Below are 14,951 nucleotides of genomic sequence, written 5' to 3'. Positions count from 1 at the left end.
GTCAGTTTGACATCCTGGATATATCCTTCAAACACAGACTGTAGACCCCTCTGTCTGCTTCTCTCTGGAATCACTGTTTCATTTTTCAAAAAATATGATAATATTTCTTCAGTTAGTTACTTCATGCTTACTGTGACAGCTTGTCGGACCATCAGAAAGGGGCGGGGCTTAGCAAAAGGTCAATTACTCTGAGCAGCATGCATGGGAATGAATAACAATATATTCTCTCCACTCTTCTGATGGTCTGATAAGTTGCTAAATCTGGCGAGAAAGTTGCCAAGTTGTATCTGACCTATTAGAGTTGCCGTAGCTCTGCCAGGTCCTGTACTCCTCCATGAAGTCTATGTGCTCCAGAGTGATGTTGTAGAAGTCCGTGAAAGGCATGATGGGAGTAGAGGAGACACTGTTGGCTGCATCTGAGGAGAGGGAAGGAGAGTCAAATGTGACATGTGAGCTGTTGTACGTACAATAAATATACAGTGAGTTCTTAACGTGATGTGAATATGTGTGTGTGTGTGTTTGTGTGTGTGTGTGTGACTCACTGAACAGGCCGAGGACTTTGGTAGCAGAGGGAATCCACCAGGAGCACTTGGCCAGAGGAGGAAGTTCGTCTGGTTCTGCAGGAAACAGACGGGTGGAGATGAACTGCAGGAGGCGCTCTACCAGCTGCCTGAAACGCCTCGCCGACAGCCTGACACACACACACACACACACACCTCGCCGACAGCCTGACACACACACACACACACACACACCACACACACAGAGTTAATAATGGTTAACATCAGCAGCTTGGCAGAGTCAAAACTGCACAAACTGCACATTGATATTTTTGTCAACACTATCCTTAAAATACACACAAAATAGACACTTACACTTCAAGAGAGAAAAATAGTAACAGTTGGATGGAGAATTTGGGTTTTTGGATCGCAGGGGAGCTAAATAGAACTTGTAATTTAAAGCAGCTCGCTTGTAAATCATCCCCACATACAGGATGCATTCTTCGGGCCGAGAGAGACACACAGAAGCTGGCTTACATTTGTAACTGTAGGCTGTGTGTCAACTTTTAAAAGCTACAGCATTTGATAAAACAGGCTGGAAGTGGATGTTTTTTTTTGAGACAAAAAATAGCATGATAAATATAGATAGTGCTGTTAATTTGTTAATCATATTATTCCTATCTTTTGGAAGTTATAATGCAGAGTTAGTGCATATCACGCTTAATAGAAAATTCCAATCTGACTTATCTGACTGGACACCAATGTAAAAATCCATCCATCCATTCATTTTCGTCCGCTTATCTGAGCCTGGGTCGTGGGGGCAGCGGGCGAAGCAAAGCACCCCGGACGCCCCTCTCCCCTACAACGCTTCCCAGCTCCTCCTTGGGGACCCCAAGGTGTTCTCAGACCAGATGAGATATGTAATCCCTCCAGCATGTTCTGGGTCTGCCCCGGGGCCTCCTACCAGTGGGACGTGCCTGGGACATCTCTAACGGGAGGGAGGCATCCTGATCAGATGCCCGAACCACCTCAACTGACCCCTTTCGACACGAAGGAGCAGCGGCTCTACTCCGAGCTCCCTCTGGATGACAGAGCTCCTCACCCTGTCTCTAAGGCTGAGCTCATCCACCACACGGAGGAAACTCATTTCGGCCGCTTGTATCTGCAACCTCATTCTTTCGGTCACTACCCAGAGTTCATGACCATAGGTGAGGGTTGGGACGTAGATGGACCAGTGTATGTCAGCAGCATATTCAAAAATACCTAAACATTCATTTCAATCACTGCCACATGACCCCTCCTCCTCCGATAAGGGGTAGAAAACAAAGATGATGATGAAAAACAAGTTGGTTGCTGAGCAGAATGCAGCTGCAGCAGTTTGTCAAAATTTGGGGTTTGTACCACATGACAAGAGGAATTCGCCAAAGCTTGAAGCCATGTGTGATATTTGCATGAAGCAAAGTGAAGAGAATGACGGGTCGATAAAAAGAATGACAAATAGAACAGAACAGAAATAGCTAAACACAGACAGGGAACGCTATGGCAACTTGGCTGCAAACAAACATCAAACGTTGACACACACACACTCACTCACTCTCACACTTACTTACTTTTTAAGCCAATGAACCAGGAAGTGGTGGTCGGCCTCAGACAGAGCAGCGATCTGCCTCAGCAGGTGAGCGTAGATCACATAGGTGCTGGTGTTGGAATACTGGGGGTTCTACACACACACACACACACACACACACACACACACATAGTATTAATAACATGTTACTCACAAAAAAGACGTCTGATGGGTCAAAGACAAAAAAACACAAGCACTTAAACTGTCAGACAACAAACCCCCAGACACACGCATGCAAACGGTAAAAGAAAATTACCCTGCCTGACTTCATTAAAATTGTTTTTCATTTGAAACAACTGGGACACAGTGGCGGTCATTAGCTTGTCAAATAACGTTGTCACCACCTCGTTCGCAACTATAAGATCATGGGGAGAGAATTTGTCCTTCAAAAGCAAGTCGAGATTCGAGGTTCAGCCGTGGTTAGGATCTGCAGGTCAGACTCAAGCAGAATTTAAATGGCTGCTGTGTCTTTTTCTCGAAGACATGACTCACTTTGACTTTGAGAACATAAAGTTCTGTCTGTTCGACTGGTGCTTGGATGCGATGAGAATAATAACACATGACATAATAAGTACGAGGTCCGTTCGGTCTTTACGGGGTTAGAACACACAGATGAGGAGAAAGAGAAGAGAAGAGTTGAGTGTGAAGCTTTCGGAGCCTGTAAAGGAGGGAGAGTCGTCATCAGACAGGAAACCAGCAGTCCTCAACTCCAACATGACCTCACCCAGTCCCAATCTGTGTGTGTGTGTGTGTGTGTGTGTGTGTGTGTGTGGTTGTGTTCTCATGAGAGTTGGAAGACGAGGCGAGTCCTCAAAGTCAAATGGGACAAAATCAGACATTTGGTTTGTGTGTGTGTGTGTGTGTGTGTGTGCGCGCGTGTGTGTGTTGATGGAGCGTGGAACCACAGTGGAACTACTGCAGATTCCTGTCTTTATCTGGTTCTAATCCCCAAAACCATATATGGAAATCAGACTGTACAGAGCGAAAGAGACAGACAGACAGAGAGACGGAGAGACAGAAAGACAGAGAGTGAGACAGAGAGATGGAGGCAGAGAGAGAAAGGAAAGAAATGATCAAACAGGATGAAAAAGGATCAAAGAAAGGACCCCACAAACAGAAAAAGGACAGAAATGGAGGGCGTTCTACGAAAGCGACAGAGAGGTTCGAGGGAAAGATGTCTGTCCACCAGCTCTGATGAGAAAAGAAAAAAAGATGTGAGAGAAGAAAAAAGGGTGTGGGAGAAAGAGAAGGAAAGAGGACAAAAAACTGTTGTTCAGTTAAAGTTTCAGTGTTAAATAAGGATAAAAGCAAAGTGAATTCAATTTTTTTGTGGAAGTATGGACATCCTGAGCTGATCTGCAGATCTGGATTCAGGAGAAACTATGTTTATGGTTCAGAATCAACTGTATAAGTCTAATCCACTCGTGTTCTGATCGAATATTGTTGTTTATTTAACATTTTTAGCACCACTCTGCTTTAAGGTTGAACCGATATACCAGTTTCAAGGTATACTGTGATATAAAAGTTGACAGTTAACATACCGTGTACCATGCATTTTCAAAACTTTTCTTTAATTTTTCCATATTTTACGTTACTTCCATGACTTCTTTAAAGTAGTTTTAAATAGATAGTCCTAAATAGCGATACAGCCATACCTTATTAAACACCCGCTTCCAAGGCATTTCAGCAAACTGCTAGCACTTGCTCACTTTACTCGTTCATTAGACATTTCCACCGCCAACTAGCTGCACATGCCAACGTACGTAGGTGCTTCGCAAAATGTCAAGACCACCAAAATCATATAGCTGTCAACGCAATTGTATGTATGTTCACATTATAATTTTGTTTGGGTTAGGAATCTGAATGCATTTATTTGTTGTTGAATGAACATTTGTTTTATAGACATGTCCAAAAAAGCATACGTGATATCATAATGAATTAAGGCTGATCGCTGTCATGTCCTTTTATTCTTCCCCTGTCGAAGTGGATTAATGACTCAACATTGTGACTGGATATGGCTTATCTGGACATCGATATGTGTATGGATGTCTCGATTTCGACTAATTGTCAAACATTTTTGGGGCTTTTTATGAACATATTTTAAACAAAAGCCAGAACTATGTATACTGAAAACTTTTCCAAAAGACTGTCTTAATTCCAAACCATTTCCAGGCCTGGAATACAGTTTTCTTTTTTTTAAATTAAATTAAAAGTTTTCTATGAATTTCAATCAACACACAGCAACTATAGGGGCAGCAATACGTAATTGCTACCGACTGTTGCAAACAGCGAGGTAGCAGCCAATAGCCAGTTAGAAAGCTAAGCTACTAGCAAAAAAGCTTGGCAAACATGGCAATTCATATTGCAACTAAGCCATTTATGTTACAATGGCTTAGCAAATGATGGACAACAATAGGAGTGATGTTCGGTTGTTTGAGCTGGACAGAGCGACTGGATCTCAATCACGTCTTAATGTGGACACTGGAGATACAAGGTGTCATTTTAACCGAGTCAAATCATATTTACATACAATCTGGATTCAAGACACATTTGAATTCAAGGTGTAAAGAGGATCTTTGACTCACCTGAACAAGAATGAAATAAGCTCGCAGGTCATCTTTTGTCCGAGGCCTGAAAACAGAACACAAACAAACACTTTTCACACAACAGAAAAACCAACTAGTCAAATAAGTAGTTCAGTTTCTCTTCTATCACATCTACCTGCTTGAACATCATGTCCAATTTATTAGGATTTTTTTAATGACCAAATATCCGATCTGAAGTCGTATTGTTTGGACATTACATCGAAGCTGAAACAGATCAAGTAATTGAGCAAATGGATCCGTAAGATACAGAATGTGTCACAGAGGCGTTCTCACCCTTTCCACTCCCTCAGCAGGCTGTTGATGATCCCTTTCAGCACTGACTTCTGGATGTCTTGAGGCTAAACACACACACACCAAAACATATTCAACGTCTAAAAACACAAAGAATCAGAAGGTTGAGTCAACATTCCTGAATGTCAGGGACCCACAAAGAGAAATGGAAACACTGGCCGCCATATTTACCTAACCTTTACTTAACCAGAGAGGTCACTTCAGAACACAGAAGTGTTTACAGGGGCAGCTCGGAGCGTTTCATGCTTGAAAAAAAAAATCTTCCGCTGTTTTTACATTCACTGACTGAACTCTGCCGATGAGTTCAGGCAAAATATTTTCTTACACTGTGTCATTAATGAGCATCGCCTGGCGGCTCATCAAGTCAGCAAGTATGTGAAGTTTTATAGAAAGTGTGTAAAGTTATATAGACGCTATAAACTCTGTTACAGACATCAAGTCTGTAACATCAAGAATCTGGAACCTGAAATGCCATTAAGGGATCAAACAGGGTGAACAGATCTGGAAGCATTTGGATGGTGAGCTCATGTGTGTGTTTGTAGGTAGGATGTTGTCATCACGTTCTTACTGTGCTGAGCAGTGCGTCGTAAACAGCATTGACAAACTTGGCGTTGACTCCTGAATCATCTATGGTGTTAAACGATCCATTCGCCTCTCGCTGGGAACGGGGGGGGGGCAGGACAGAAAATTGAGGAAAGAAAGGGAAGCAGAGAGCATGAGAAAAAATTAGGAAAACAGCAGAGGAAAAATGCTTTCCCATGGTAAAACAGTTATGGCATCTGGTTAAATTTTAACAGCTTCTAAAACAGTTTTCTCACAACAGGCATTCTGTTGGGAGCCAAAGTGTATGTGTGTGTGTGTGTGTGTTTATGTGTTCTACCTTGAAGGCAGCGTTGATTTCTATGAAGGACTCGAAGGTGGTCAGGTAAAACTCTCGGACCTCCCTCCAGTCACCTGATTGGACGGCATGCTCCATGTCCTCCCTGGCAACACAAACACAATGCTCAAAAAAACACAAACCCCGCCCGGCTCCAGAATAATTCTTAGAACTTGTTTTATTGTGTTTCGAGCATCAGAAGTGAGGTGGGAACAGTCTTCAGGGCCTGGAAACTCACTGAAACTCCTTGGTGGTCTTGGTCCGCAGGGGGATGATGGGGTCAGAGGGGAACGGAGCTTTGACCTCTGGGGGCAGGGTGTCAATGGAGATCCGCTGCTTTTGACGAACATCACTGCAGATCGGAGGCAGCTCTCTCCCTGGGTGAGAAAAACACACACAGGCAATAAACCACTAATTAACGGAGCTTCCAGCGGAGCAGGGGTGTCATGTTCATTTCAGCTCCAGAGGAGAAGTCTATTGCTCAAGACTCAACAATTAAAGTTATAACTTTGGCTGGGTCCAAACCTTTGAATCCACCTACTCAACCGAACTGACTGATTCGTCTGGAATCGTGACATCAAACAGCTGTGTTTCTTCAAGCAGTGCTCGGGAACCAGTGAGGAATAATAACAACAATGGCAAACACTGTAGACACTGCTATCAAGGCGGCTCTAAATAGACAGGTCTTCTAAATATTGCCCAACATTGTAGTTTGATTTTTCATTGCTTTGCTTAACTCTTAAACTCCTGGCAAAACAAGCATGTTGTCATGGCTGCGCATCAGTGTGGGTTTAGAAATGGCGTTAGATTAAGGCGGATACGTCCGTCTCTAGAGGTTTGTTCAGGACTGAAATTGGAAACACAATAGCAGTGGTCATCTGTACAAAATGATTTTATCACTGTTGACCCATTCAACAGTCAATCAAGACCCAGACAGGATTTGAATCAACTTCTCTGTGACCAAACCTGCCATGTTAGAGCTTTCTGAGCTGCATCAGCTCACACACAGAAAATGAGTATAGATATAGATAAAACCAGAAGGGCACTCAGAGAGCGCAGACCTCAGTTCAGTCAGACAACTCACGTTTTAATTGTTCATTTCAACAGCAGAACATAGTTAGAATTTGGCGTCTGGACGTTTGGCATCATCGCTCCCCGCAGAGAGACATTGGGGAGTGATGATTAGATATTTCCACCCTTAGCTGGAGCCTGCAGGTAGATGTTGGGGTGGAGGTGGGGCTGAAAGAGCGAGCAGCAGCAGTGATGCGGGGCAGCAGCGGGAAGATTTTGCAGCTTAAACAGACTGCCAAATTGGAAGCGGTTAGCACAACAGTCTCCTTCAGTACATTATTCTAGCAGTGATCGTCTGTTAAATCGGTCTGTAAATGATATTTTGACATTATTGGCTATTACTGTCATGGCATCCAAAGGTACTGATGCGTTGAGCAGGTGACAGTCCGCGGTCGTTTTCAAAACACACTTGTACTCCAAAAGAAACTTGTTGAAACTTTAAACAATAATTTATTGTACAAAACGGGGGAAACAAACGTTGACAAAAACGGTTCCATAATTCATATTAAATTCAAAAGATAACGAAAAAACAGCTACAAGTTAGAGGGAATAGTGATAAAGTGGTAAAACTTGGCATTGATCCACAGCCTCAGACGGATGCGCTCAAGCCTGCCGTGCGCACAAGCTCAGTTGGTAGGCGATACTATATTTTCACATTTTTAACCATGCAATTTAAAAGTTTTGATTTTTATTGATAACCTACATTTACCAACAACAAAAAGACTACATTTAGCACCAAAAAAAAGGAAAAAAAAAAAAAAATATATATCCGAATATTTGGGTACAGACCTAGTGAGAGTTGCTACTGATACCGCAGTGTCATTGCAACAGACCTAGTGAGAGTTGCTACTGATACCGCAGTGTCATTGCAGAAGTGTCATGCCCACTCTCTGGTGCCCCCCTAGGTCGCCCCGGTGAGTGTAAGCCAACCACCATTAACACTGTTAGCTCTGTCAGCAATGTTGCTGTTGTTAGCACTGCCACTGCCATTTTGGCTCAGCCACCTCTGTATGCTTGTGGTGTCCGAGGAGGGAGTCGTCTGCATATCTTGTGAGTTAAAAAGTGAAAAATAATAGATGTATCTGCCCCAAAATTTTGATTTGACGTTCTTCTTTGGCCCAGCTTCACCCTTCCACTAAGTTGCATCAATTAACAGGACAGTATTTTTTTGAAATCCCGCAAACAAACAGACAAATGCACAAACTGCACCGGAAACCTTTAACATCACTTCAGTCAGCTGGCTGCTACCTTAGCTCATTCTGCCAGTGAGGACATGCTTTACATTTACTGGATTTATGAGGCATGTAAAATGATTCAGCAATCCATAAATAGATCAATCAAATAATTAAAGCAGGAAGAACTTTAATTGAAACATCAAACTACTGATGACTGCTAACAGCAAACCCACAGCTAAAAGCTTTCAAAATAAGAAAAGGGAATAAACAGAATATGTTAAACAGTTCCTATCTGGAAACATGTAAAGTTGTAGAGAATATTTACAGCATGAAGAGAGACAGGACGGACAGTGAAAGGGAGCCAGACTGACACAGATTGACATTGATGATGTTGCTTCCAAACACACACACACACACACACACACACACACACACAAATGCCCAAACTACATCCATTAGCCTCAATCAGTGTGTAATGACAGAGGCCCAGCTGCACGATGTGACCACAGTGTACAAATACACACACACAGTTATTCAGAAACACAACATGTTCTCCCATCCTCCCACTCTTGTGACCATCTATTCATTCTGTTTATAATTAGCGTCCTATTGTCGCCGTCTCCACAGTAACAATAGCCACCAGCAGGCCTGTTCAGGTGCATTGTGGGTGCTCATTCTGCAGGCACGGCCAGCAGAAGATAAAAGGGACATAAGTACAGAGGTGGACAGACAGATTCAGGACAATGTGAGCAGGTGTTACATCACAGGAACCCAAATGTTTCTGTTTGTGTTAAAAGTGGAGGAGCTTCAGACTGAGGGTGGCACGAGAGAAAAGGTCATCGGGTCGGTAGATTTAAGAGAGTGCGCCCTCTGGGAAGAAGAAATGTGTTCAGGAATCCCATGTGAAGCTGTCCAGTGAATTGTTTTCATTTTTTGTGTACAAGAAGAAATATTGGTCTGATAGTGGCGCTAAAGGAAAGGTCAAAGAAAGTTTTTATGTACTATTTTCTGCTATGATTTATTGTTATACATCTGTATTTGTGTTTACTTTGTTAATGTTTTACAGATTTCACTGTTTAACCTTTGGTTTTTTCCATTTATCAATATATATTTTCCTTACTTGTTTAAGCACTTTGTGATGATCTAACAAGCTGTCACAGTAAGCATGGAGCCCACACTGTAACTAACTGCACTCCCTGAAGAAATATTATCATATTTTTTGAAAAATGAAACAGTGATTCCAGAGAGCAGCAGACAGAGGGGTCTACAGTCTGTGTTTGAAGGATATATCCAGGATGNAAAGCAAAAGCAGCGTGTGTATACATTCAGTAGGCTATATCTTCAGTAGCTAGTTAGCCATTCTCGGAACCCATCGGTTGTATTCGGCGTCTGACTTCCGGCAGACGGCGATACGGCCTCTGGGGGCAGACCCCTGATTTTTTGGTATTCCGGTTTGATTTGGGCGGAGGAGGCGAATTTCCGTTTCCGACTTCCGTTTATATATAAGTAAATATGCTGAACCATTGCGATGGATTCCGAGTTTGCAGTGACGCCAATTGTGTTCCGCCTCGTTAGTTCACCGCACACACCGTTTAACCTGGCAACAGCTGCAGCCGGCTCAAACGTGATTGGTCAATATCACGCGGACTACAAACAGCCTAAAACCGGAAACCAGGGCTCTTCCACTCTTCTTCTGGAGGCAAGATCTCCAGGGTTTGCCTACAGACTCTACATTCACTGAATGTAGAGTCTGTATATAGAGGCTACTAGCTAGCTAACCCTACACTTTTCAGGGTTTAATTTTGGTTTTGGAACAGGGAAGAAACGTATATCTTTTTCCAACCTCTCCAGGTAACGAGTATCATTAATACACGACGTGCCCGGGCACAACATTTAGCTCCAAATCCACAAAACCTGCCTGAAAATGAAGGAAATCTGAAACGATTGCATTTAAGTCAATGGAGCACAGCTGTGTTGTTGTTGGACCCTGGTCTGAGCCGGCTAGATGCTACGTTATGATTGGCCAGTCTGCGTCCGGGGGCAGGACTTAGTGAAGGGTCAATTCATAGAAATATGTCAAATCAAATCAGTGATATAGTGCAGTATTGATATGAATCCAATATAAAGTGTATCATATCCAAGGAAATTACTCTTAAAATAAGTCCATGGTCCTGTGGTGACCATGACCATCCACACCACATTAGCTTTGGAGGTACCTCGCCGTGACTTAACATGCTGGTTGTGGAAAAACAAATCATATCACTCTGAATCATCCTCTGGGGACTATGAATATCCAGCATGTTTCATAGTAACCTGGCCGTGAAGTGCATTAATCTGTTTACTTGATTGAAGCAGTTGACGTAGCCATAGTTACGTCTCCCATGGGACATAAAGAAAGACATATAGAGCTGATAGAAGCAGGAGCAAGGAGCACTCTTGCCCTCTCTCCTCGTCCTTCACTGCTTCCTAATTACCACTGCTTTGTCAGCTTGTGCGTCACCCAATTTAGTCCTGACAGCAACAAGGTTGGTTGTCATGACACCCTTTAATCTGAATTGTCACCTTCAAGACCTCCGAGGACACCCCCCTCCCATCTCTCCTCCATCTTTCATCAAAGTTTACTTCCACAAAGCCTTTGATGTCTCCTGAGGAGGACTAACCTTCCTCAAGTGTTGACATCGAGTGCTGTCCATTAATTCACCTTATTGTTCCTGCTGAGCTTTAATGAACGGAGCAGGCCACAAACACAGGACTGAAGATGACCTGTTAGTAGTGGGCTATCATGTGATTTTTTTAAACAGATATCTGCATATGTACGCAGCATCTGAAATCAATGAGACGAGATTTCATATCAAAAGCATTCTGGTTTCTGTTTGAAGTTTGAGAAGTGTTGACCATTCACATCTGAGTGGCAGGTAAACAGACCATGTGGAGAAGCAGGAAGCATTGGCTCAAAATCTTGGAATCCATCAGCTATCGTCTGATGACAAGTTAGATTTATATTAGCTCTTTTCTTAATTTAAAAGTAATTAATGTTAATAGAGATAAGCCTAAATGACTTGTTCACAGAAGAGGAAGTCTTGGCCCACATCTCCAAAAACATCGGCTGTTACCCCCCGAGGCTCATCGTCATCAGACTGATAGCTGATGGGTTCTGAGACTGACGGTCATCCAGCATATCAGAAAACCACAAGGAGTTTTTCTTACAAAATTCAACATGCCCTTTTAATAAATCCATTTAATTAGGGTACAATTTACATTAAAGGACAAACACTTACTAAAAAGGTAACGTGTTGGCTGAACATTGCTATTGGCCAGCATTCAAATGTTGACTGGTGTCAGACATTCATCGACGGCAATGGCCGATGTTTTTCCGTCTTGTCACGTCAGTGCGCAGGGCTAGAGACTAACGGCCACAAATTAAATAAATGAGCAGGTACAAGAAGAATACAATGACTGCTTGACAAATGGACTCTCAGACGATGGCGAGTGGCAGCCAGAGAGCCAGAGATATTTCCAAGGATGCCGCTGGGACGAAAGGACGCAGTAAAGTCACTATCCTCAGATCAGGGGATGCATCCTGTTGTTTCCCTGATAGTGCTACATTGTGAACAACAAATCTGTGTTAAAATTGGCAAGAGTACAACTATTTAACGTTAGCTGCTAGCTGTTAGCTGTTAGCAGCTAGTAGCCGCAACAGTTCACAGAGGTTGAATTGAGTTACATTATGATCCGTAAGTAGTGGGCAAAGGGAAATTATAATGTTCTCATGATGTGTTTAATATAATCTTGTAAAATGTAGTTTTAGTCGAACATCTTAAATAAATGCAGTTATTTAAAGGAGAAATTTGTTGTTTTCACAGCACTATAAAATACATCTTAGGGAGAGAATTATCATAAACATAGTGAAAAGACTTTTGAAGAACTTATTTTTTAAAAGGATGTTTTTCATGTGAAAGGTTATATTGAAAGTTGTTTCATAAATTTGCACTCATTCAAAGGTAGTTTGATGAAGGGCTTAATTACTTCAAAACTGCTCAGCTGTTTTTTATAGTGTAGATTTCTTTTGTTTCCCTGACACAAAAGGGAGAATAATAAGGGCAAAACAAAATAAGCGACAATATAAAAAGAATGCACCAGCTATCGACCAAACTGGTACTTTAATAAACATTGTATCGGCCTAGGATTTCAAAATCAGTGCATCCCTGTAAAAAAGCAGTCCTTATTTCATTGGGGTTACTTATTCAATCAAAAAGCAACAGCAGATAAAACTCAGCCAACTCGGGTACACATGGACTGTTAAGAGAGTGACATGAACTTGCTGAAGTTGTTCGATGCAGCTCGATGTGTTCTCTGACCCCATTTACAGCTGGCATTAAAATGTGATCTTGGTATGTTATGTGGATAAGGAATGCCAGGTGTATACGCATGCGAAGGACATTGGGATCCTGAATGCAACTGGATCAGCCAGACCACATTTGGAGGTGGTCAGACTCACACTGAGATTGGATATCAGTCTGTATAGCCACACTCTTAAGAAAATGGTCACCTAACTGCCTGTTTCTGATAGTGAATGTCACAGTTTACATGTTATAAATATACTGTGTATCATGGATGTCACTTTTTTATTATTTTCTCTGTGTGTTTAGGACATTAGAGATGTTTACAGAAGAACCAAACCAACAGCATGGCAGTACAGATATAATTTTCATGCAACCACTTCTGCTGCTTTCTTCTCACACAGATACTTTCCTCTATGCACTCACTGTATCCTGCTGCAGTTTCCCAGTTTCCCTGCTGAGATCAATAAAGCTCTTAATCTCTTTCCATAACAAGCCGGACTTTGATGCCAGTGTTTCTAGAGAAGGTGTCATTGTGTTTTGATCTTTAAATGAAACTCAGACGGATCTCTGCTCTGCTCAGCCTCAGCACACAAAACCATATTTGACAATATTAAAAGGAAATACAAACCTCCTGTAATACTTTACAGATGAAATAGCAAATTGTGGTGATTATCCAGCAGGCCGGACGACTGTAACGGGCCTGAGGAATGCTACGCTATCTTATGTGTGTGTGTGTGTGTGTGTGTTGAGTGTTTTCACTTTCATATGGTTTTCATTTGGGGCGGAGGTTTGCATAATTATTCTGGCATCAGTAGCCGTGGTGACAAAGCGGGCTGGTGAGCACTTCGCTGGGTCTGCGTTCTCACGGCAGTCAGAAATAACCTCGCCTTTAACAGGAAGCAACATTCCCTTTTATGTCGAAACGCTGACGACGAATAAACAATATTGCCGCCGTCAATTTTGTCCTCTTCATCTTTCTTTTGCCTTCATCTTCTTTCTCTGTTGCACTGATATTGATATTTTGGATTTCACTAAATCTTAATCTGTTGTGTATTATTTTCTGAGAACTCAGTGACACTTAATTGAATCAAGCATCTGTAAACTTTCATTTTTCATGAAACACAGAGCAGGGAGGATATTCAAGCACTGTCCAAGAGAGAGTCTGAAATTTCTCCCTAAACCATGAAGCTGAAATGGCAGGAAATCGAGAACAGAAGCTTAACTTCAGCCCCATAAACGCCTGTCACTATCTAATTAGAAGTGTGATCCTATGATTTTCTGCATAGTGTGAGATTCTTTAAGTGCACAGCCACCAACTGGAAAACACGAACAGCTTTTCTTCGTCCTCTCTCTTTTCTGAAAACCTTCCACATCGGAGGCGCGAGTTGCAGCTCCAGTGTCGTTGCTAGCAGCTCAACATAAACAGAGTCTGAGCACATACATCAAGCGTACTGTAAACAGAGGAAGTAACACATCATTACATCCAAGACAAGACCACGATGAGAACAAAGACAGTGAACGCACCACGCTGATATTCACACTGCAGTTTGGTGATATGACGGCAAATAAAGAAAGTACTGATGTAGTTTGTTGCACAGCAGGAAGTCAACAGTGCAAACAGTGTGAGTGCATGGCTTTGTGTTCAAAAAATTCACACAGATATCAAAAAACTGACTTTTTGGGTTCTTATGAATGCTTGCACAGCCCAACAGAACATCCATGCAGGGGAGAAATGTTCAGACAGACCTCGATTTCCATCTGCAGAAATACATATTTGACCAATGAAATCCCTTGTTCCAATTGATGTCATACCTTCAGGTCATTAACCAGCTGCCACAATGAAGGACCATCTTAACAATTTGGTTCCTCAACACCCAATATCACATGACAAACACTGTGATGTCACCTCGACAATCAAATAAAGGACAATATATGGCTTGAGATTACCCAGCAGCTGCTAACATTATGTGCTGGTCACGGAACAAAATGTGGGGAACATGGCAACACAGATAACTCACAACCGACCCGGTGAGTAAAGCGATGTGATGCGTAAAATTTCCATGAGTATTCCCACATCACATTTTGGCATCAAACTGGTGAGAAACAGTTTTAAGAAAGAAATAGGCCGCACTGCCAATGATAAAAAAAACACTTTTAGAGGTCACCTCATATCTTACTATATAATGACGACAACTCTGGCTGTGGGTGTGTGTCTGTTCCACGTTTTTCTCCTCACTGAATCCATGTGAAATTTGGCACAGTGGTAGAGGGTCATGGGAGGATGCGAATGAAGCAATATTACATCAGTTGGCCAAAGGGGGGCGCTATAGCAACCGACTGAAATTGCAAACTTTGAACAGAGATGCCTCTCCTCATGAGGAACACATTTGCCTCAAGAACCCATAACTTCTGGTTATATAGATTTTCCGCCATTTTGAATTTTTTGAAAAACACTTCAAAT

At 42.3% G+C, this 14,951-nt stretch overlaps 1 protein-coding gene across 1 annotated transcript in view; it reads right to left on the bottom strand.

Moving 5' to 3' along the window:
• Positions 1-14,951, bottom strand: part of hectd2 (HECT domain containing 2) — a 75,890-nt gene that overhangs the window by 51,161 nt on the left and 9,778 nt on the right. Inside the window, exons 3-10 of the mRNA XM_050071722.1 lie at positions 6,140-6,278; positions 5,905-6,007; positions 5,593-5,682; positions 5,007-5,071; positions 4,713-4,758; positions 2,111-2,220; positions 543-691; positions 293-416 (exon numbers count right to left, since the gene is read on the bottom strand). Of these exons, the coding sequence (XP_049927679.1) occupies positions 293-416; positions 543-691; positions 2,111-2,220; positions 4,713-4,758; positions 5,007-5,071; positions 5,593-5,682; positions 5,905-6,007; positions 6,140-6,278 (826 nt within the window). The remainder of the gene's footprint in view (positions 1-292; positions 417-542; positions 692-2,110; positions 2,221-4,712; positions 4,759-5,006; positions 5,072-5,592; positions 5,683-5,904; positions 6,008-6,139; positions 6,279-14,951) is intronic.

This window comes from Epinephelus moara, chromosome 19, assembly GCF_006386435.1.
Source record: "Epinephelus moara isolate mb chromosome 19, YSFRI_EMoa_1.0, whole genome shotgun sequence".
In the NCBI taxonomy this organism is placed as follows: Eukaryota; Metazoa; Chordata; class Actinopteri; order Perciformes; family Serranidae; genus Epinephelus; species Epinephelus moara.
The sequence above is the reverse complement of the archived record's forward strand: the minus strand, read 5'-3'. Positions and strand labels throughout refer to the sequence as shown.